Raw genomic sequence first — 23348 nt, 5'->3', positions numbered from 1 at the left:
ACAGGGCTTAGGGAGTCCAATTTCTCTTAAATAGAACATCTAACAGTGACAAATCTACAGAAACAGAAAAGATGACAAATTACTTCTTAAATCACGGCATTAGAAAACTGCTTTTAATGTAAATATAAATAAACATTATGTAACCACCCAGATCAAATCATCCCCTCAACAGTTCAGTTTTCATCCATGTGCTTCATTGTAACTGTACAATACATTTTCATGTGTTGAGATCCTGTGATATTACTGATTTAGGTTGTAGATTCAACATTTGGTTTAACCGCCTCAAACTAAAGAACCTAAATATTAGAAATGTACAGAACATTTCAAATTTTACGTCATTTTTGAATGTGACTGTTGAGGAACTTTTGATGTGTCAATCAAAGATACCCAGTTCTATTGGTAGCGCTGCTTTTTACTTCTCTGCTTTTCAGTTGTCTCTGTTTCTTGAGAATGTCTGCATAGGAACAAAAATGATCTTCATGGGTCACAAGTTAATTGTCAGTTAAAGCTGCTAGCTAACAGCTTTTCTGGGCATATTTCAAGATGACAATACCAGGATTCATCTGGCTCAAATAGTAAAAGAGTGGTTGAGGGAGCACGACACATGATTTTCACACATGGATTGGCCACCACAGAGTCTAGACCTTAACCCCACTGAGAATCTTTGGGATTTGCTGGAGAAGACTTTATACAGTGGTCCAACTCTCCCATCATCAAGTACAAGATGTTGGTGAAAAATGAATGCAACTCTGTACGAGAATAAATGTTGAAACATTGCAGAAGCCCGTCGAAATGATGCCATTGTGAATAAGTGACATAATCAAAGCTAAGGTCCAAAGAAATATTAGAGTGTGACAGTTTTTTGGACCATCAGTGTATTTTGCATGCACAAGCCTCTTGCTGCAACAAAGGCACTCCAATCTGTCCCAAATTACACCACCCGGTCTGTAGGGAATTCTCTCGAAGCTATTCGTTGGCTGCAGCAAACCTGCATATGATTTGCATCAGTATTTTCCATTGCAGTCAAGGAATAGTCTCTGGACACACACATCGTCAATGTTGGCAAGTAACTTTGCCTGAAACACAAGGCACATGTATTTGCATAATGAAAGCCAGGCTGCATGTATTTTTGCACCAGAGATGTGATCTCTAGGCTCTGGACCTTACCTGGAAAATCAACACGCAAAATAAGGGATATGATGATAATGTTGGATAAGAGGAGTTACACTGACTTTCAGCAAGCAAATGCTGAACACATACATATGCATGAAGGCAAAGTTACTAAGAGGAGGGTGCTCCTTATGTAACCATTTACCTTAGCTGTGTGATCCCCAGCAGGGCCCCTCCTTAAAATCCCTCTATATTCAATATCAGGAAGTACAATATAAAGTTTCAGCCCAGCTAGACTGATTTCCCTTCAGCATCTGTCCTGTCAAAACGTAACCTTTAACCCTGAAGTTTTCAACATGCCACAGGTTTTCACAAGGGAACAGATGTTTTCAATTATTCTGGTTCTCCAGAGCTCTACCTATGTTGGAGTTTGGCGTAACTAAGTTTCATGAGGTCACACAAACTAAGCGTGTATAATAATAAGGGTTGAAGGTTGTCCTGGCCCTGCCCTAACAGGTGCAACAAACCAAACAGGAGAATCAGGGAATTATCAGTCAATAACAGTTTGAACACAACACGCCCACAACATTCCAAGAAAAGGTTTAATCAGGAAAAATATGTGAAAATGTGTGGGTGCTTTGTGTTATAAAGATAAAATATAAAAATGAATGAATGCAGCAGCAAATGAATGGATTGTATTTCTTTACATTCCATTTTAATCATTCATCTAAAAGATTATACTTATACAATGATACTTTTACTACATTTTGTCAGTTTCAAGACTCCATACATAATCACATGTACTGTACATTACCAAGTTGTAGCTAAAATTGCATCTTTCTGTCAAAACTGTTTTAGAAAGATGTCGATACAGCTGTATGATCATGAAAAAGGTGTTTTTACAAACAAAATTCAACAAAAGCACAACGTTATGAGGATTATTTGCCTTAGGGTTGTATTACACTGTACTAGTTTGTAATAAGTATTCCTAAAAAGGTATTCCAGTGACAATTATAAAAACAATGTAGAGATGTTATTATTAAATGTCTGCTAGGACATGATGGCAGCGAAGTGATGTTATGTGCTGTTCCATCCTCTCTGTTCAGCCACTACAGTCATGCACTATTTTACATTAAGTGTGGCCAGAGATGATATAGATGACATCTGGTGAAGCCAAAAGATGTGAAGCTCACTGACAAACCTTTAACTTGTGGCCATATCTTAATGCACACTGACCCCTAGTGAATAGACAGTGGTAGTGAAGATAAGCGTGTGAACTTGCACAGTAGCATCAGGGGTATGAATTTTCATCTGGCAACAACCCAGAGTGACAGGAATAATAGTGTTGTAAACCACTTTGATGTAATAAAAACAAATAATAATGTACCTATAAAATAATACATTTAAGTTACTAATCAAACAATGTTTTTCTCATTTTATTTTTCACATTTATGGCATGTTAATATTGAAAAGTATTAACTAGAAAAGGTACATCAAAGTTTTCTTTGTGCATTTTAAATCTTTGGTAAATATATGGAGGGAACAGCAATTGGCGACTTGGTTTTTTTATAAGAACTCAGGCACACTGCTGACATTGTGTTTCACACTGCAAGACTAAAGACAGATCTCTGCTGTTGTTTGTGTTATCAGCCAGGTTCAGCAGACAGAACACTGGCGTCTTGTGCATTGTCCTAAAATAACAACAATCTTTATCCAACAAATTCTTCTCTTAACTCCTCTGACGCTCTGCAGTCTGTAGACGTACACTTATTTGACAGCAAGGGCTTTTACCAGAGCAACATAGATGTTTTTTGTCATTCCAAAAGTTCTAGAAAAAGATTACTGCTGTTAATAATTCATATTTCCTTTTTCTCATGTAGATGACGCCACTTTCCTGTGGTTATCTGCATTAACATAACTAAAACCATTCCTTTACACAGTTCTCGCTGTGCCATGTTTTTGACATGTTGAAAGGTCCATCTAGGAAGGGACCAACAAGAGAACTCAATAACATGCCAGCTACACGTGTTTCATAGAAAGTGTCTGGTGGTGATGACTCCAAAGTAAAATGTGATGATTTGTGACTAAATAGAAGATTAAATAAATCAGTAGATCAATAAATGTACAGGAATAGTTAAACATTTGGATAGCACTCTTTTAACAGCACGCTCAATATAAAGGTATCACCAACAGCAGCAGTTAGCTTAGCATGAACTTTGAACTTTCAACACACGTTTTATGGGGACTGCTGCCTTTATTTTTCACATACATAAAAACTTATGTGCACTGTAGCCAAAAATGCTTGTATTTACAAAAAAGAAATTATTATACTGTACACAAAAATTATAATACAACATAAAAGAAAAGAATCCTTCAATAAGCCTTACAACAACAACAATATAGCAAATATGAACAAAACTTATTTTTGACACCTTGTAAAGTTTTTGTGCAGATTCTTTTTCTTAAGATTTAAAGTGTCTGTATATTACAAAACTCTGATGCACATCCAATATGCAAACTGCAGCCCACATTCTGTGTGTATGAGGTTAAAAAAACACTACAAGCTTTCTGAAGATTCATCAGTGAAACCATATTTGACTCACTACACCATTAGTCAGCATCAGTGCATTAAATAGAGATATTAAATATCAATTACAAATATAACTTAAGGAAATCAATTGTCTTTGCAAGATGTTTTCTCTGGTGCACAAACGTATGGTGTGTCCAAGTGGCTTGGTTCAAATCAATCAACAAAGGAAAAATCCAAACTCTTGTAGTGTTTGTTTCCATCCAGTGTCAGATGGACTGACATAGTGTGTGTTGCCTAAAGACCAAGACCAATAACTCACAAAGCATCTCAGAACAAATGAACAGATGTACAACTAGTGACTATATCCTCCTGAAAACAGGGTTTAGCAGTGTATTTAACTGAAACAACTGATTCTGGGAACAGAGTCAATGAAAGCACAAATTCTTGTCTCAATCACAGATCATCAGTTTCAGCACCTGAGTTTTTCCACAGCTTTTCAATAATCATTAAGAAACATCATCAGGTCTGAGAAGCAACACAGAGCTACCAAAGAGCATGTCTGCAATGTAGACCGTGAGGTCAGGAAGTCACAGCTGTGATGTGAAGTCACCACTTTAATTTCCCTCTGATTATTAGGCTAATTTCTGACAATTCAAATCCAGAGTAATGTGTGTTGGTAATGTGATCAGAAAAACATTTGTTATCTTTCTAGTAACAAAGAACAATGCCTTATGTTCATTTTGTTTTTAGGTAGAATGAGTAGGGTATAAAAGCCTCATCTGGTTTCTGCCAGGCAATAATGTGGAGAAAAGGCCAGGATCCACAGGTAATATTTTAAATTAATATTACAGCAGCATGTTGCTGCAACCCTGACAAAAAAACATTTGCTTTATTTCTCGCTGCGAGAATTCAGAGAGAAAATCCTTTTTACAACATCCTATTGTGTTATGATGAAGTTTTTAAATGACATTCTGTTTTTACAAGCAGCTTTTCTCATGAAAACACTTCAGAATTAAGTCACTATAAGTGTACTTTACAAATAGGGTGATTCACCTTCATTTTGAGCAATACATTTCCCTAATTAAGCTGCCTCTGTATACAGATGGACAGTGCATACGGACATGGACTGCTTGAAGTGTATATACATGTAGTGAAATAAATCTGAAATAATGAGAAAACTGCACAATGTCAATGTTTATATGACATGTGTTATATTGTAACTCTAACTTTTACTGTGGTGAGGTGACAATAAAGGTATTTGTAACTTTGTTGTCTTAACTATGACTGTCCAATATTCCAACCTCAATCTTGAAGAAAACTGAACTCCAGTGAGTACATTAACTAGGGCACAAATAGGACGTGTGGAGTTTTCACGTCAACAAATGAAAGCTATACATTCGCATAGTGTGTATCCTTTAGAGCAAACTAAATGTACCTTCAAGGATGCATTTTTAAAGCCGTATCTGTTTACATGTTTACTAGCAAGCATATCTTGGTTTGTTACCACCAACTGCAGAAACAGTGTGAACCATTGGTGAGACTGTGTACCTGGTCAAGTGTTTCTAAGGGGCACACTCACAGAAAACAGCCCCGTGGTACTACTAGAGGTTAAAAACTCAACTGGGAATCTTAGAGTTAAAGTGTAGAACATTTCCTTGCTGGTGTGAAATGACTGCAAACTGCTAAAACTGTTCACTGAAATATTATGTTGCAGAACATAAGTGTACATGAGTAGTACACTCATTGGCCTCTTTATTAGGTACAAGTGCACAATATACTGCAATCCAGTAATCCATGAATTCTTCAAGGTTATAATTTCCTCAGTTTTTTGTTGAAACTTTCAGAATGTGGATAATTGTACGTATGTATGTGTATATGTATGTGTTTATCATTGTGATCATATGTCATGGTGGAGTTGTATTGAAGTATATTGCATAAAGAGGTGTTTCTAATGCGACTCCCTCATTTATATAAACAGGGAGGGAGGGGAGAAGCTGAAAGACTAGTTTCAAAAAGTGAGAGATTATATCATTGTAAAACTAGAAAAACGGCAAAGCTAGCTCCTGCTACGTTGGATTGCATTAGATTGTACTGGTGTATCTAATAAAGTGGCCAGCGAGGGTATGTTGACGATGTAAAGCTATGCAAAACCCTGACAATGTCCCTTGCCTGAGCTTGTCTCTTTGAAGAGGTGTTTAAGTCTGATGGTAAACAGGATTTTGGAGAAGGAACCTATCACATGATGAGCTAGAGCTACTGACGCTTTGGACAAACTGAACAATATAAACTACTTAAACAAATATGGTAATTAGTTAACACTTTTCTTTCTGCAGACACTGGTAATGTTAAACATCACTTTAATTATTCTGAAAGCAAAGGACAAGGGAAAGACAAAAACATCCCAAAAATACCTTTTGCCAGTAGCAGCTGCTTTGATTATTAGTCTTCATGTAAAAAACAAACCAAAACAAAACAAAACAAACAAACAAAAAAACAACGTATGTCCTCCAGGCTGGATGAGATGGTAAAATAAATTATATTTATGCTCACGCATATACATATATTCTTGCATGTGTGTATATATTATGTATGTCTGCTGATTCACATAGCTGAGCCAGTTCTTCATCCCAGCAGCAACCCAGACAAGGCATTCAGGTCTCTCATGTACGGGTTGTCACTGAGGATCCGGTCAATCCGCTGCTTTTGGTCGGGAAAGATGACGTACAGCTGTTTCTTCAGCTCTGACGTCTCCCCTGGAGACCGCTGTGGAGGGGGTGAGGGAGAGGGGGACGGGGAACGGCGGGGCGGGTGCCATTCAGGGGGACCTGAGTGGGGCCAGTGTGCAGTGGGGTGGGGCATCAGGGACGTTGGAGGCCGGGGAGTGGAGGCAGGGGCCCGAGGAGCAGAATGAAGGGCCTGGACGTAAACCGGCTGCTGCTGCTGGGAGGATGGCCGGAAGTCTGGGGGTCTCAGAGGGGGAGGAGTGGCTGGAGCTCTCCTGAGAGTAAGAAAAACATGGGCATGGGGGGAGAATTGAGAGTGAGGAGGACAGAAAAACAAGAGAAAACCAACTTTAAATTACTTTCACTGGCAAAGCAGACATTCGTGTTCATCTAGATTATTGCTTGCCTCACTATTTCACATCCACTTATTTCCTTAGAAGACATCACTCGAAATCCACAATTATTGTAAAACACACCTGGTGTCTTTGCGCAGGAAGATGTTTAGGTGAGGTCCATTTTTCCCCAGAGGGTCATCAGGGATCATGAAGTGGTCCTCCACAAAAGTGAACTGAAGCAACCTGTAAACAAAAAGGTAAAAATATGCCTGTCAATATATTCCAGATATTGAATTTTATCTACCTTCTCTCTGTCAACCAAGTCCCCTAATGCAAACTCCTATAAGTCTCAATGTGTGATTTAATTACAAGAACACTGGAAGGTTTGACTAGATTTTAATGCATAAGAAAATGCCTTGTAGGGCAAAAGGGTAAAACTAGACTGAACAAGTAAAACTGGTATAACACAGAGAGAGGAGCAGCAGCAGCAGCAATCTGTAAACGCTCACACAAGCTTTTTCACTTTCCTTCCCATCCCACATTTATCCCGCTGATCTTGGTACTGGACATGTGATCTTTTGGTCGCAAGCTCGCTGCTCTAACCTCTGAAAGACCACAGCCCTTGACTTGAGCAGAGATTGTTGAGCTGCACAGCAGCCAACAGAGGGAGACACCTTCTTATACAGTAGACACTACCTGTACTCTTCATTAATATGGCCCCTGCTGGTACAGTATATACTGTTCGGCCTGAATTTCGATCTTTATGTTTTGACATCAAGAAACATTCCCATATTTCTATGTCAATAATAGCGAAGGTAAAGACGTTAGTGTGTTCTCCAGGTTTAGTTAGTTATTAGATTAGGTTGTTGGCAAATAGTAGTGAGTACAAACTTGTCTCTAATAATTATCCTCTAGCTGGCAGGCTGCCTCCGTGGACTTTCCAGTATCATTTTGGGTATAACTGAATGACTAACTGAGCTGTGTTTACAGTACGTCACACACACCTCTCTTGGATGATCTTCCGCCAGGTATCCGAAGCATCGACAAAGTCTCTCAGGTTGTCATTAGTTACAATGATCCCATCTGTTTTTTCAGCAAGGTGGAGCAGGAACCTGAATGAGAGATAAAGAGAGAGTGTGTGTCTGGATTTTCCCTGTAGTCAAAGGTCAAAAGCTTGTTCCTGGCCTGGCCGCGGGGAATCCACCGCCAGAGGAATACCGCTCTGAGTCAGGGTTTATTTATTTATTTTTGCTGTGTCTTACGCAAAATGACCTAAAATGTGTGACGACTGACATAAAGCAATGGTGAACACATTTCAAGTCGCAGAGAAATTCTGCTTTTAAAAGTCATTATTGAGCCCAAACATCTACACAAATTCACACAGACATATGTACTGTAGCTACCACATTTTATTGATACGGTCTTCGGGTTAGTGAGCTTACTCATCTCTATTATGAAAACACACTATAACTATAGTGGTAATGGGTAAGGGACACAGTGTTAAAGATGTGTGTGGGAGGAGGTGCGTTCATAATTGAAACCAAAGAGATAAGTGAGTGGTTAAGTCTCTGGCACTGCAGATGTGCACGGTTCCCCTGCTTTTCTAAAACGAAATCTCTACTACTTTTATTTTGAAGTGTTGAAAATCGGGTCGTTTTGCCTATAAAACATTCACATTACCTGTCGTCATGTGAGGAAATCCTCTGGCCACAGACCTCTCTGGAGGGAGTGAAGGAGAGAAGCCTCAGGTCTTCTAGTTGGTTTAGAAAATGCTGCTCTGTAATAACATACCAACATTTTGATGATTATTTCATGACAGTAAGATGAAAAAGCAATGGAACACACACACACACACACACACACACACACACACACACACACACAGAAAACGTGTTTCGATCCTGCATGGTCAAACTGGGAGACACTCATGAGAAGGGTCACATGACCTTGTACTCCTTTTGGTGACCCAGCTTTCTAATATGATTGGGTGAGCTTATCATTACAATACTACTTTATAAGTAAGTAGGTATATCCAACACTGGCAGTAGTTTTCACAATTTACATATGTCTTAAAGAAAATAATGAATATATTCCAGTTGGAGCTTATATTTAAAATATTTAGTTAAAAACTAATGATTTGTTTGGTTTTCTACTTCTGCACTAGATGTTCCCTTATTATCTGATATTACTCATGTCAAACAGAGCTGGTGGACTTTTTTTTTCTTGCATGAATACTCATGATGGGTATATTTTTTTAAGAGTTTGATTCAAATCTAGTTTCGTTTCTCTTATTCAAACATTTCACACTTCACACGTTTGTTTCACCATGTTTTTCCAACTTCAGGGACAGTTCTGTTATTCTTACTACTTCTGATCTTCTTACAAAGGATGTACACAAGGTAGAAATCCAAACAACATGTATTTGAAGGTCACACGTGAGGTTTGAGATGGAAACTTCTAAGCTTTTAAACTGATGCAATATGATGTATATGTAACAGCTGCCTAATTCTTTTTTATTACAATTTATACTGGCTAGTCAGTGTTTCATTTTAATACGGTGAGTACGGAGAGGAAATGTCACTATAAATGTACCTGTTGTGAGTCTGTCTCTCTTCTGACGCCACTGAGGGACAAATACTGTGATCTCTCTGTGACCTCGCTTCCAAAATGTCTCCACAGCTAGTGCAATGCCACGACAGGAGAAGAACCGATGAAGGCCGTGTCTGGAGACAAAGGGAGGAGGAGTGAAACAGTGAGATGCGAGAACAGAAGGATTATCAAGATTAATTGGAAATAAAGTTGTTTTTAAATGTTTATGAACACTTTGTTTTTATGAATATGACATATTAGCCAACTTTCACCAGTTCTAAAGCTAGTAAAGGTAACCCAATTACAAAAGTCTGACAAAAAAGTATTAATTTATTCATTTTGGAAAATTATAATTTTTTTTATGTGGCAAACATGTGAACCTCAAAGATGATCAAGTCACAAATTAGATTCAGGAATTTCAATAAATGGGGTGATATTCAGATGTCTGGGAGGCCCTGCCCAACTTAAAGAAATTTCAGGGATCATTATCACAGACGGGGACACCATACAGCATCCCTTGATAAGACACAGTTACTGGAAACATTTAGTTGGTTAAGTTATTGCTGCTAGCCACAGGGGGCACAGCAGTTACAAAAGATATATTTGACATTCTTTTGCAAAATAAATATTTATAAATTAGATATTTTTTCACAATAAATAAATGAGTAGTAGAGAATCATATGTGGACAGCTTTTAAATGAATGATTATATATATTTTATTTGCACAGAATTTCCTACCAATTTCAGCAGAACTGGTTGTGCTCTCCCCTGGCATTAGTTGTAATGACAAATCTGGCAATTAGTGTAGCTGTCTATACAAAACCTCACTGAAACACACACACACACACACACACACACACACACACACACACACACACACACACACACACACGTATGTAACAACACCAGCTGACCCAGATTGTTGACAGTGACGTGCACCGTTGTTACACGAACGTCAGACAGCTGTGATACAAACCACAAAACAACACAAATAGCAAAAAGCAACACAGATGAGAAACTCCCTGGTAGCAGACAGCCTTTCTGAGCAGGAAGCTGCTGCTGAGAGCCACAAACCCAAAATGCCCCTCGATGACCTTGGGCAATCTTCTAAAGTATGTTTAAATTTTTTCAATTAGTGTATTTCAGTACCGTATGTAATGATATCATTACCACCTGCAGACAGAACACCTGCTGACATCTGTCTTTTTTCATGATTATCTTTTAACCTATTTTTAAGGTAGGTAAATCTAATCATGGACAGGATCATTTTTATCTTAACACATTAATAACATATTAAGTAACAGTAACACATTAATGCAGTAATGACATTCATCACTCACATCTAGAGCAGTTCTTTCTAGACAACAAAAGGAAAATTGTGGAAGTCTGATATTGCTGAGACCTGAATACACTCTTTGACAGTCATACCACTGAGGTGTTTACACAGACCTGTTGCACTCTCAACGTCCACTGACTTGTATAGCACGCCCATCTAATTCCACACTTGTTTTCTGTGACAGCAATACATTCACAAGTATACAAACACAAGGTGGATCACACACACCTTACACACGCTACAGAACAAGAACATTTTTAGTTTATGGCCAGAGCCGCAGTGAAACACTCACAGGAAGTTTCACTAAGTGTTGAAAAAGAAAGTGATGAGTGACATCACAGCAAGAAGGCATTACGCAACTAGTAAAATCAGTGTGGAAACCGGGAACACTAGATGACGTCTAGGAGCTCAGTGCAATAACTTCACTAAAACTAATAACTGCTTCTTCATTTTCTTAACATTCTGTGTCTCAGTTTGTATGACCTAAGAAAATATAATGATGACATACTTTACTGATCTGATTATTGAGCTGCAGTACATGGAGGCGATACTGCTCTGCCAACTGCCGCCCCAATACAGTACTGATTAAGAGTTTTCAGAAAACAGTCATTCACCCTGCGTGATAGGTGTTGAGTCAGTCTTCTGTTTAGGCATACTTCTGGTAAGGAAGGAGGGAAGTGCAAAAGGAAGAGGGAGAGAATATGGGAGCAACACTCAACATGAAAGGAAGTGAGAAGTCAAGCCAAGGTCGCCCTGGGATGAAGACTCTGACACAGAGTGAGGATACAACAGCCTCTACTCCATTTACGCCATACACTATTGTGTGATACACACATACACACAAACGATGGCAAAGAGCTCAATAATTGCAAGTTCTGGATAAATCAGAATCGCTGAAACTTCAGATACAGACATTATTACTAGAAAAGGCCTTCCTTCTCAAAAACACCTCCGTGGTACACCCCCATACACTAATATCATGCCGCTACAACTGCTTTCGCTCTGCCAGGCACACACAACACACTCACACACAAAAGCTGATGAGCAACAACCTTATGTGAATGCGTGGGAAGGTTTTGGTGCACCTACACAACAAAGGTTGTAGCCTGCGACCTACGCTTTTTAACAGATGGCTCATTTAGTTTGAACGTATTGCTGAGAGAGTGTAAGAGAGTGAAAGAGTGCGAGCGTGTGTGTGTGACCCTAACTGGTGATGGCGATGTTTATGGGAAAGGCGATGACTTTTGTATATAAATGGAAAACGTGGTGCATGTACGACAGGTGTGGGAAGAGGCACCAACCAAAACACATAGTGTTATTGTCTTTATAGGACCTATTATGGGAATATCCGTCTTTACACTAATGCCAGTAAGTTGAAGAAAATTCTGTTTTGTAACTTAATTGACATAGTTTTATTCTCTGAAACATACGAATGATTCATTCATCAAAAATCTCACTTAAAACAGTGAATGATTACAGTCACAACAAGGCCACTGGAAATAATTGCAGCCTTGTTATTAAGTGCCAGTAAACGCCGGTCTATACCTGTATTGTTGTCTGTTGCGCCATTACTATGGTTACAGGTCCTGCTGTAGGGGGCATTGTGTGCTTTGCATGTTGATATCAAAGCACCTAACCACTATTTGCCTGAGTCTGTTTACTGCTGTTGATATTCAGATAGCTAAAGGAATATTTAAGTCCATAAACAGGTTGATCCAAATGTGCTTTGCAAAAAAAAGTGATTAAGAGCTGTCGTAACATTGTAAAACACACCAATGCTCTGCATGCGCACAGCAAGTGAAAATCTTTTAAAATCCCCTAACAAAACCCACGGTGCTGTCAGAACGGCACCTGATCAAGAAGTGTGATAAGTGCCCAAGTTCAAAGACTGTTTTCTTTTAACCTTTAGACAACTTGACACTTTGCTATCGATAAGGTGCTGAATTTAAGGCTGTCTCAGGTCTCAGTCTTGATCTGAGATGTATGTGAAAGATTTTGAGTTTTCATTTTGGTTGTGATTTTTTTTTTTCGGAAGAAGTAGGAGTTATTTTACGCACATTGCCTTTTTTTCTCACTACAGGTGTCAAGGTGTTCTAAAACACTTCAGTGAAAAAGGAAACTTCTGCACACTCACTCCAAGTATGATTTAAATAAGACAACCTTTAGATCTGATTTGTTAGATCTGACAATATTCAAATCACTGATGTACAACAACCACAACCATTAAATACCTTTTTAAAATTAATAACAAGGAATCTCATGGTATCTCATGCATCCATTTAAAGCCAGATCCTACTTTAGTACACCGTTTGTGCACAATGACACCAAGACAGTTTATTTTCGCTTATTTGCATGTGGGTGCGGGTGTGTAGACTCACGCCATGGCCACATTGCTGCCATCTATGATGATGTGTCTGAGCTCTGGGTGTCCTGGTTCATTTGGCAACTTCAGAGTATAAGGAGTTCTTAGTGACTGATGGAAACGAGCCAAACCAGTCACCAGGGGTACTGGGGGGTCGTTTGCAGGAGGAGTTCTGGCTGTGCTCCCCATGTGGCCAATGGTCTGATAGGCAGAGGCAGTGGTCCGTGTGGCTGGCTGAGTTGACTAAAGAAAAAAAACAAAAATAAAGTCTGTAAAGTAACAAAAAGACAAAGAGGTGAAGGATTTGATTTTTGGCATGAATGAGAACAAAACCAATTCAAGTCCTTCCTTTGTGCAGATATGTAAGGATATTCCCAGCTCTATTAGCCAGAATTTGGGCGTGGAAAATAATCACATACTTTATTGATCCTCTCGGGGGGGGGAAAGTGATATGGTGACAAACCATATTGTCAGGCTATATTAAAGGCATTTTTGTGCTATGAGCTCAATTAACCTTACTAAAAGTAACATTTAGTTTGGTTCCATCTAATGCATTTTAATGTTTATCAGTTTCAGCCAGATCCAGTTAGACCGACTTTTTAAACATGTAGTTGACAACCAGAGGTTTTTCCATCTGTAGGAATATAGGCTAAACTAAAATACCATTACTACCACTTCGCTAAATTCCCCAACATTCAATATAACAGTAGGATATTCTACAGGACTAGCTATCCTGGAAAACACACACTCTATAAACCTCGTAAACACGGTATCATCAACACAGTGAGTCAGCACAGTAGTCAGAAGTCATGGCAACATGCAAAGAAACCCAGCATATTACAGTAATACCTACACTGAGCCACTGAGGTGTGCTGCGCAGTGCTGTCACATTCTCAACCTTGACTGATGCTCCCAAAGTCTGAGTCCCACCCCTCGACAGGTAGTCCCTCTGTGAGACGCTGTTCCCTCCCCGCGCCAAATAGTCTGTTCTGGACCCAGACTGGTCGAGGTGTGCCATCGTTATCATCTGGGATGTCCTGCTGTCTGCTGGTTTGATTTCTGAAGGGATCACTTCATCATCATCGTCAATGGTAATCACCTCGTAATTTCCCGCACCACCTTGAGCACTGGAGCTTCTCTTTATAGTGATGGTCTGAAATCAGAGCCCATATTTTTTTAAATTGCAGATGCAAAGTGACATTTTTTTACAATTGTGTTAAATAATGATATATAACAAATACCATTACAAATAATGAAAGAAATGACCATTTGGAAATTACATTTTCATTATACAGTTGTTGTATATTATAGATAATTCCAAATTTAAATGTAATACAAAGTAATCTTTTAGATGCTGTAACATGAGCCACAAAAAAAATATTTACTGGAAATGATTTGAGATGAACAGATCAAGAGATCTGAAAGCAATGTTTCATGGAAATAAAGATATGAGAAATGTAAATGTGACACAAGTTGACACAGGTGAGATACGGGAACCAGATGGTTAAGTACTTCCTGTCATATTATCTGAAACACATCATGCAATGAAGCAACTAGACTGGATCTGCAGATTTCAAACCTTCAAAGTAAGCTAGGAACGTCATAATCCAGGAGTTCCAGAGTTTTACAAAGAAGAATAAAATAAGTCAAACTTGGAAGTGAAAATCTTTTTTTTTATGGAAGAGTATACCTGTTGAGTGCTGGTCTCACTGCCACTGCACTGCCTCCGGTGTCCCAGACCGTTACTACTGCCTCCATGCTGGTTGGGCTTAATGTTCTCTTTAGACCGTCCTGGGTCTACCAGTGCTCTGCTCAGCTCGCGATCTTTCTCTCTGAACCGAGAGACGGTAGAGGAGGAGGAGGATGAAGAGAGGTTGTCCGGAGAGCGCACAAAGTTCAAATGACTTTTTTCCCCTGCTTTGGACCCTTCTTCACAACGCTTGGTTTCTTCAACAATCTTCTCCAAGACAAGAAAGGTATCTTCTGTTTGCCCTGTCTCCTTGACAACACGCTCCACCACATCCTGCTGGTAACCCATGGTTCTGAAGAAAGTCAGTTTTGACAATATTTCATTTAACGTGTTCCAGACCTGATTGAAGGAGTGCTGTTGAGGTCGTCCCTCTTCTAAACTATGTCCAATCAACTAAATTAGCCACAAATGGTCTCCAACCCTAACCCTAAGTTTAGTTTAGTTTTAACCCCCAAATCCCTTCATTGTGTTGGTCTAATAGCCATACACACACATTACCAATAAAGACACCCTAAATTTAAAAAAAGAACAACTATGTTTTCACTGTGTCATTATATGATACTGAATGTAGATTAATAGGCAAAAATGGCTATCCTTTGAAGTTTCAATTTCCATCCTGTTGATAGTTTTTCCATTAGTTATCTGTTTAATCCATGAAATAATACATTTATTGTAGAGCTCAAAATGGAATAATATTTGTTGTGCACAATGTGACTCCCAGAAGCAGGTATTTAAAGCTACAAACTATTTGGCGCTCTTCTTGAAAAAGGACTTTAAATGAAGCTTAATTCAGTAAAATAAATGATGAAGATTTATTTTGTGTTTACTGACTAACCAATTAATTGTCCAACTGATGCAGCTCTAGATAACACAAATGAAGTTATATAAAACCCTGTATGATACAAAACCAAGTCAAACCTTCCATATTACTATAATTACTATAATTCAGTAAACAGATGGGTTCTAATAAACCTACAGACTACAGATTAAATTGGAAACATTTTTAAGTCTTATGGCCTTTACCTGAAGAAATTAACCAAGCAGCGCAGGTTGGTTTCTGGACTGACAGCCTCTCCGTCATCTGAGATGCCCTCGCTGGAGTCTAGCATGATGGGACCGACTGTGTTTGCTTTCGTTGAGGAAGAGAAGGATGCTGATGCAGAAGGGGTTTTGGATCTACAGCTGCTTCCGCCCCCCCGGCCCTCTTTGTCCCTCTGTCGCTCCCTCTCTCGTGCTCTCTCTGGTGATTCGTCCCTTCGTTCCAGAGAGTACTGTCTCTTTGTGTCACGAGTCTCGCTCTCAGATGAGCGCCGCTTGTGTGAGGGTCGAGTGCCATTGAGCAGGACAGCCTCGGGACCTAAACCTATCCCTCCTCCTGTTTTACCCCCTCCACTGACAGATATTGCTGTGGCTCCTTTCTCCTCAAAGCTGGTGTCCAGGATCCGGTTGGAGAGCTCTGTCACAGGGGTGCTACTTTGTGAGCGGTCCTGGTCCACCTCTGCCACGCTCGGGGGCAGTGTCTGGTTGGGTTGAGCCTCGGGGAGGAAACAAAAGTCAATCACCTCTGTTAGGAAAGTACAGGTTCCCTTTAAACATGAACTATTGGCATGACTGTGGCTCTGACTGCACTTCCCTTTGAGCCCTGTGTGGTTCTCCTCATAAAACCAGAAGTGGTGTCACAAATAAAGACAGAGTTTTTTTTACTTACTTCACAGCTTTCAGTATTTAGGATGTTCTTCATATGTTTGTTTCAATTTCAGCAAGACTTTTATAAAGCTACAAGTTCCATTTACAATCAATAACATTTTAGCATGAGCAGATTTGTTGAATTAACTTTGGACGCCATTATGTTTAAACTACCTATCATGTGATTATTCAGTATATAATAATAATAAATATATTATATTTCTGACTGAGATTAGGCTAAAATGTAAATAAAACGAAGTTAAAAAGAAAGCAATACAGATTAGTGGAACATGATTCCTAACAGCCAGACGTCCTATGATAACTATAAACATACAAAGGACACACACGTAAAGACAAACAAAGCAGGAAGTTCATTCCTGTCAGTCAAGGTGAGACATCTCATTCTATGTTTAACCACTGTATGTACAGAAGGGGATACACTGGTTTTGTAGCAGCTTTTTGAACAAAATTAATAAAAGAAGATATTGTAAATTAATTTTATTATTAAGCTTTCAACTTTTGTTGAGTATTTTGACTTTTTATGACACAGATATTTTCCCTTTTTGACTGAGCTGTGGCCAACCGTCCAGGGACTTAACATACTGCTACATTTTCAACTGCAGCAATGTTCCACATTTAAAAAAAGATGTCCACTAACCAGGGAGGATGTGTTTGTGCTAGTGGGGCTATGAGCCAGTCCTAGTAACTCTTCCTTCAGTGCACTGGGCAGCAGTAGAAGCTCCATAGTGTACTTGTCATCTCTTTCCTCCACAAAGGACTTGAATGCTCGTTTCACTGCTGGCTCTCTGTCACTTGGTAGACTTCTCTTTTCCTGGATACAACAAAAAACACACAGTGAGATTAGATTGTGCTACTCAATAGGGCAGCAAACCTGAGAATATTTTCCTTTCCTTTAAAAAATGGTGCAATAATAACCCAGGGAAAGGGTACACCATGTGAAAGGTCCTGTGAATCAATCATAGGACCTCTCACACTCACACTCAGAATCACCAATTAACCCATTCTGCATGTATTTGTACTGTAAGAGAGGAAAGAGACTAAACCAGATTACCCAGAGAAAACCCACACAGGCAGGAAGAGAACAAGAAAACTCCACGCAGAAAAGCCTCAGACAGCTGGCAGGCTTGAATCCAGATGATAAACAGTCCTGTGTCATTTAAGTTAAGTGGGTTTTCTATGGGCACTTACATAAAATGTCCATCCATTTTTGGACTAAACTACTGTGTAATACAAGACAGATAACATGACAGGCTGCTTACCTGGAAAAGAGCAACAAACTGCTGAACTCTGCTCTGGGCCATAACTACCGGTTCAGCCTGGCCCAACAGCCGCAGGCGACCTGGCTCGAGCACCAGAACCTCTGCACTTGTGTCCCGAATGAGCCTGTCAAGAAAGAGGCCCCGGGCACCAGAAAAGATACAGTGCATGTCCACTGGGTAGCGCTCTTCTTTGTGCAGTTCTGGGTCACACAGTCCTCGAACATATTCCTACAAGACAACAAAACGATAAGCTGTTACATCATGACGCTGAACCAAACCCTCATTAATAAAACAATGAAAATGTTTATTTTGTAGATTAATAAACTGTGGCGTTTTTGAAGACAGTGGGAAATGTTAAATTTTAAAATGCCTAATAAAACCACATTAACTAGCCAAGTCCTACATACTACAAAACTTATCAACACCCATGACACTTAAATAAATCTAATGTCTAAGGAAGAAGCACATTAAGGATAATTATATACACATATTTATTTAATTTGGTAAAATTAAGAATTAGTGTGCTTTATACACAAGAAGCAGACATTTACACACTCTCATAGCTCAAGGCAGGGTTGACATGTGATGAAACTCAACACTTGTCATTGATTCAGGGAATCTCCTGGCTATGGGAAATGCTTGGATGAATCAGCTGCAGGTGGGTGAGGTTACTTCCTCACAGATACTGTATGACATTGGTTTATCGTCAATGCATAAAATAAACAAACACAAAAACACATTACTTACAATGTAAAGTGACTCAGCAATGACGTAGTGGGAGTGAAAAGAAAGTGTGAGCATGTCAGACAGAAAGAACCCAACTGTAAATGTCTGGGTGTGGCAAATAAAATAAGTGGTGATTCTCAATGAGACTCACCCTGTGCAATAATGAAATGGGAAAGAACAACATAATGTAGGATTTTTTTTTTTTTTAATTTTGGCAGCAAAGTTTTCAGTTGTATATCTACTTAGCTTTTGCTTTTGTGAACATAAAGTTAATCTGTACTGTTTTCATTCAGCAGAAAATAATACTATTACTAATTTCTAGAAAGGAAAACTGCTGCTAGTGAATTCAGTTTATCCAGAGTAATGTGGCTAATGTTTCTGGTGAGAGATGATACACTTAGTTTAGTTTCTATAGCTGAGATTCCCACAATGAAATTCCATTTACTATTGTTATAGGGTGAAGGCAAAGATTTCAGAGAGGAAATCTTGGGAGAAAAACAAGTTCTTATACCTTTGGCCAGAACCTGCTGGGAGACAACAAGTAAAGATTTAAGTGAGTCATTCCTCTGGATAAGATATAGTTGGGCATGTAATGCTTGTGTTAACAAGCAAGCCCTAGAGGTGAGATGTGTTTACTTTGGGAAGAGTAGCTGGTTACCTGTGTTTTCAATGTTTGAGCTCAGCTAATTGCTAAACATCTTCTGGCTCTAGCTCCTATATAGCTGTGAGATGCTATTCAATCAAAATCTTTCATTTTTAACTAAAGCAAAATATACTCAAAAGCAACAGCCACCCATTCACCAATTCACAGTCACAAACTGAATTTCTCTTCTATAGGTCAAGCAAACAGCTTCACATTGCTGATGGTATGAGAAATACCAGTTGAATTCCATGCAGGTTACATGTAAACTTGTGAAACTACAGGTGAAGACATGTAAAACTGCAACTAAAAAGTTGTCATGGGAATACCTGCAGTGTTTTCCCAAACTGGAGGAAGCACGAGCTGTACATGTGATTACTACTGCCAACTCACAAAGATATTTGTGGCTTCTGTGTCATTCTTATCATTAGTTCAACAGGCCAATAGTGAAATTACCATTTCCACATGACATTCTCGGTTGACTAGCAGAGCTCAGAACAGCTGGTTACGGACAGAGCAACTAGCACACATAAGAGAGACTCATGACACAAGATGCAGAAGTGTGAAAGACTTTGTTAAATGGGAAATCACACAGGAATAAAGAAAATGCTGCAGATGTTAACAGTTATTTTGCGTGATACAGTGCAGTATATAATCTAATCAACCATAGATACACAAGTCTTTCATTCATTTTTGTTTGCTGTACACTGACGTAGGGCTGTGCCACATTATATGGTCCATGATATATTGTGATGATTCCTCCCCATTATAAGAATTTTGTCATATCATCATTGTGATGACGTGTATATGTGCTGTTTTAATTTTGTGTTTGCCTGGCTTTAAACAACGCATGCTGATCTGGAAGTTGAGTCATGGCAAATGGACTTCCTTCTTGTTAGGTCAAAATGTTTCAGGGGGAGGATGTAACACCTATGCCAACCTCTTACCCCCTAAAGCGGGTTGTTAAGTGTGGCCAACCTGGTGGATGTGTGAATTGGGCCTTTCCAGGAATGGATGAAAGGGCAGCATGACAAATGGAAGACAGGTTGTGTCAAGGCCTCCACCGCTGTTAAATAAGGGGGTGTTTATTGGCACAAGCAAAGCTGCTATCACACCTCTCTCAAACCACTTGTCTTTGCATGTGCGAATAAATTGACCCAAGATCACCCAATTTATAAGTGAGCAAAAGTGTTTCTTGTTACCCAGGTGTGTCCAGTGAGACTTATTGTTCAAACAATGAACAGCTACTAAATGGCTACTCATCTAAGGTAGAAAAAAAAGCTGTTGGGAATCTGAGAAAAGATGGAAAATCAATCATAGCCAATGCAAACGATTTGCAACAAAACACCGGGGTACAGAGCAACATACATAAAACAGCATAGTCACATAAAAAAAAAAGATGATTACAAAAGCATTGTGAGAGCTATGAAGGAAAAAGCAGAAAACAGTCAGCAACATCATGAACAACATGGGCAGTGATGAAGGTATCACAATCCTTCATGAGCAGAAATACAGAGGCCATACCACATTAAACAAACCCCTCATTGTCAGGAAGAATCAGAAAGCTGGGTTGACATTTGGAGAAAAGTACAGAGATGAACCAGTTCTGGTTCGGTGGAGTAATGAATCCTCTACCAAAGTGTGTAGGGGGAATGTATCTGCTCAAGATCCAAATGATACAAGCTTATCTGTGAAGCACAGTGTCATGATTTGGGCTTACATGGCTGCTTCTGGATTAAGCTAACTAATCTTTATTGATAATATAATTCATGATCAAAGCAGCAGAATGAATTCAGATAAACATTTTGTTGTTTCACTTTCATTTTATATATTTTTTTAGAAGGAGCTCCATCATGCAATTAGACAACAATCCAAAAGTCAATAACCAGACTTTAACCCAACTGACCATCGGTGATGATTCTCTGTCATTCAGGTGAAGTTATCTGAAAGTTGACTCATGGAAACTGGACCTAACAAGAAGGAAGTCTTGTTGCCATGACTCAACTTTCAGATCAACTGAACATATGTTTTACTTGCTGAATAGGAGACTAAAGAGAAACCCCCCAAAACAAACAGTGCATGCAGCAACAGTCTTTAAAATCAACCAAGGATTAAAATGATGCCAGTTAATCACAGGCTTGACAAAATTATTGCAAACAAGGGATTTATAACCAAATGCTAATTTTATTGACATTAAAAGTATCTGTTCCCATAGTTTTGCTCAATTAAAATTTAGGTGATATGTTCTACTTTGTTGGACATCTAGATGTAAATACCAACTAATAAAAGCTGAAATTCTGAACCACTCCATGTCTCACTACTAACATACAACTTGTAATCGCAGATTCATAGAAGTCATGTACAGTTTCGTGTCAAAATTGCAACAACTTAACTTCCTGTGTGGAGATCCCCATTAGCAAAAATCCTATACGATAGCCAGAAAATGGTTATTTGGAAGACACAGTTGCGTACTGCTCTTGACAAATCTGTCATTGCAGCAAGAGTGAAGAGAGAGAAATAAAAAAAGCCAATCACATGATATAATCAGATGCATGTGCATGGATCCCCAAATTGGTAAAATTAAATTTCCAAGTGTTTAAAGTTATCATCTACAAAATACATAACCATAGCTTGACATTCATTTATGAATTATGTTTGCTTACCCCGCTGAAGACAAGCGATCTGTACTTTGTTTCTGACTCCCAGGTTCCGTGTGTGTTTATGGTTGCTTGACATTTAAAATTCAGATAAAAAGTATTCTTGCACTTGCACCAAACTTAATTCTTCCATATCTTGATATGCTTTGAAATGTGTAGTAATAGAGCCTCCCACAGTCTGTCTGTAATGTGATACAATTTATCCTGTGTTGTGGTTTTGCTTCCATTTTCCTCCCCCAATTACAGACTAATATGTTTCTTAATAAATTGTGATCCCTTGATAACAATATGTGTTGATATTTGAATGCACAGCTAGGGCAGACGAGTAATCATTCTGAAAGTGAAATTATCTGTTTGTGACATAGGGCATCTATAAATTGGATAAAATAAATGTCATGACATTTGTGACTACGCACCACATTGTCAATAGTGTGGTGAAGCTTCGGCCGTGTTATGACTACTGTCACTTTCAGAACATATCTGATTAAAATTAGGAATGGGTGATATTATAGGAAGTTATCACATAGAGGTGTGGCCTTTACATAGTGATCAATAAAATATTTGGCCCATATCTCATCTCAGCACAGTATCAGCTCCCAGCTGCAGCTTGGATATTGAGATGAGATGTGTGACCTGTGAGAGCAGAGCTAATCACGCAGCCCTGTTCCACCTGTCCACCAGACGCACACAATGAGCGGTTTGCACGGCGGTTATTTGCTCTTAGTTTTGGACTAACGTGACGCTGCCGTAGTGTATTTTGATTCATTTGTAGGAAATACAAGTACAACTGTATGACAAAACTTTACCTTTGCCTTTGACACGTCGTCTCTGTTCCCTCTGAGCTGCAGCCATATCTGCCGTGATGTTTTGCTGCCGTGCGACTGTCCTGTGTGGTCCAACAAACCGATGATGGTGAATGTTACCCTAAAAACCTGCTCCACTCGAGGCTTGGCACATTTCAGCTCCTCTTCCTTGTCCTCCAGGACTGTAAACTCGTCCACGGTGGGGGGCTCTTGCTGCTGTCTGCCGGCCGACGCAGGGAGCCTGCTGGTCGGCTGCTCCGGGCACGTTAGCTCGGTGACTCGTCTCATTCCGAGCAGGGGCCGCGTTGTTGACATTCCGCCTCTCAGACTGATTGTCGCTTCTGACAACGTCGCCTCAATATTCAGACCTTTTGGCTCTGTTGGGGGTCTTTGGCGTTTTCATGGTCTCTTGTGGTGTGTACTCCCCAGCAACGCAGCGACGTTTACGGTGTCTGACAACATGAACACAGAGGTAGAGCTAGCTTAAGAATTCGGAAGCCCCGAGTGACGTATCCGGAAAGTCCCCGCGATGACGTCATCAAAACACGACAGTCAAGTGCGCTTTTCATTTACGAGCCGAAGATGGTTATCTGTTGTGAAAACAAAGACGTAGAGAGACATTAATACTACGACGTCAAAGCTTTGATGCAGATTGTGTGAGATGAGACTGCGAATTGTGCTGTGTCACTCTAAAATGTTTAGTAGTTTAATTAGGACAGCCCCCTATAAACTTTTTAGATTTAGTGTTCACTAGCGGGGATTGCCAGCTGGGAGAAGCCGGCGACTTGCTGGGTACCCCAAAAGCTCCTGGTTCACTGCAT

General features: G+C 39.4%; 1 protein-coding gene across 1 annotated transcript; it reads right to left on the bottom strand.

The window, feature by feature from the left end:
- Window positions 1-2970: 2970 nt before the first annotated feature.
- Window positions 2971-23057, bottom strand: n4bp1 (nedd4 binding protein 1). The gene is made up of 12 exons (XM_026365371.1): window positions 22531-23057; window positions 17702-17929; window positions 17080-17253; window positions 15759-16270; window positions 14676-15027; window positions 13839-14138; window positions 13002-13228; window positions 9291-9421; window positions 8379-8475; window positions 7703-7810; window positions 6840-6941; window positions 2971-6638 (listed from the first exon to the last, which is right to left on the bottom strand). Exons 1-12 carry the CDS (start codon window positions 22840-22842, stop codon window positions 6263-6265), a joined length of 2919 nt encoding a protein of 972 aa, XP_026221156.1. The 5' UTR covers window positions 22843-23057; the 3' UTR covers window positions 2971-6262.
- Window positions 23058-23348: the final 291 nt, after the last annotated feature.

The sequence above is a fragment of the Anabas testudineus genome, chromosome 6 (assembly GCF_900324465.2).
Source record: "Anabas testudineus chromosome 6, fAnaTes1.2, whole genome shotgun sequence".
Taxonomy (NCBI): domain Eukaryota; kingdom Metazoa; phylum Chordata; class Actinopteri; order Anabantiformes; family Anabantidae; genus Anabas; species Anabas testudineus.
This window is presented reverse-complemented; position numbering and strand designations above follow the sequence as displayed.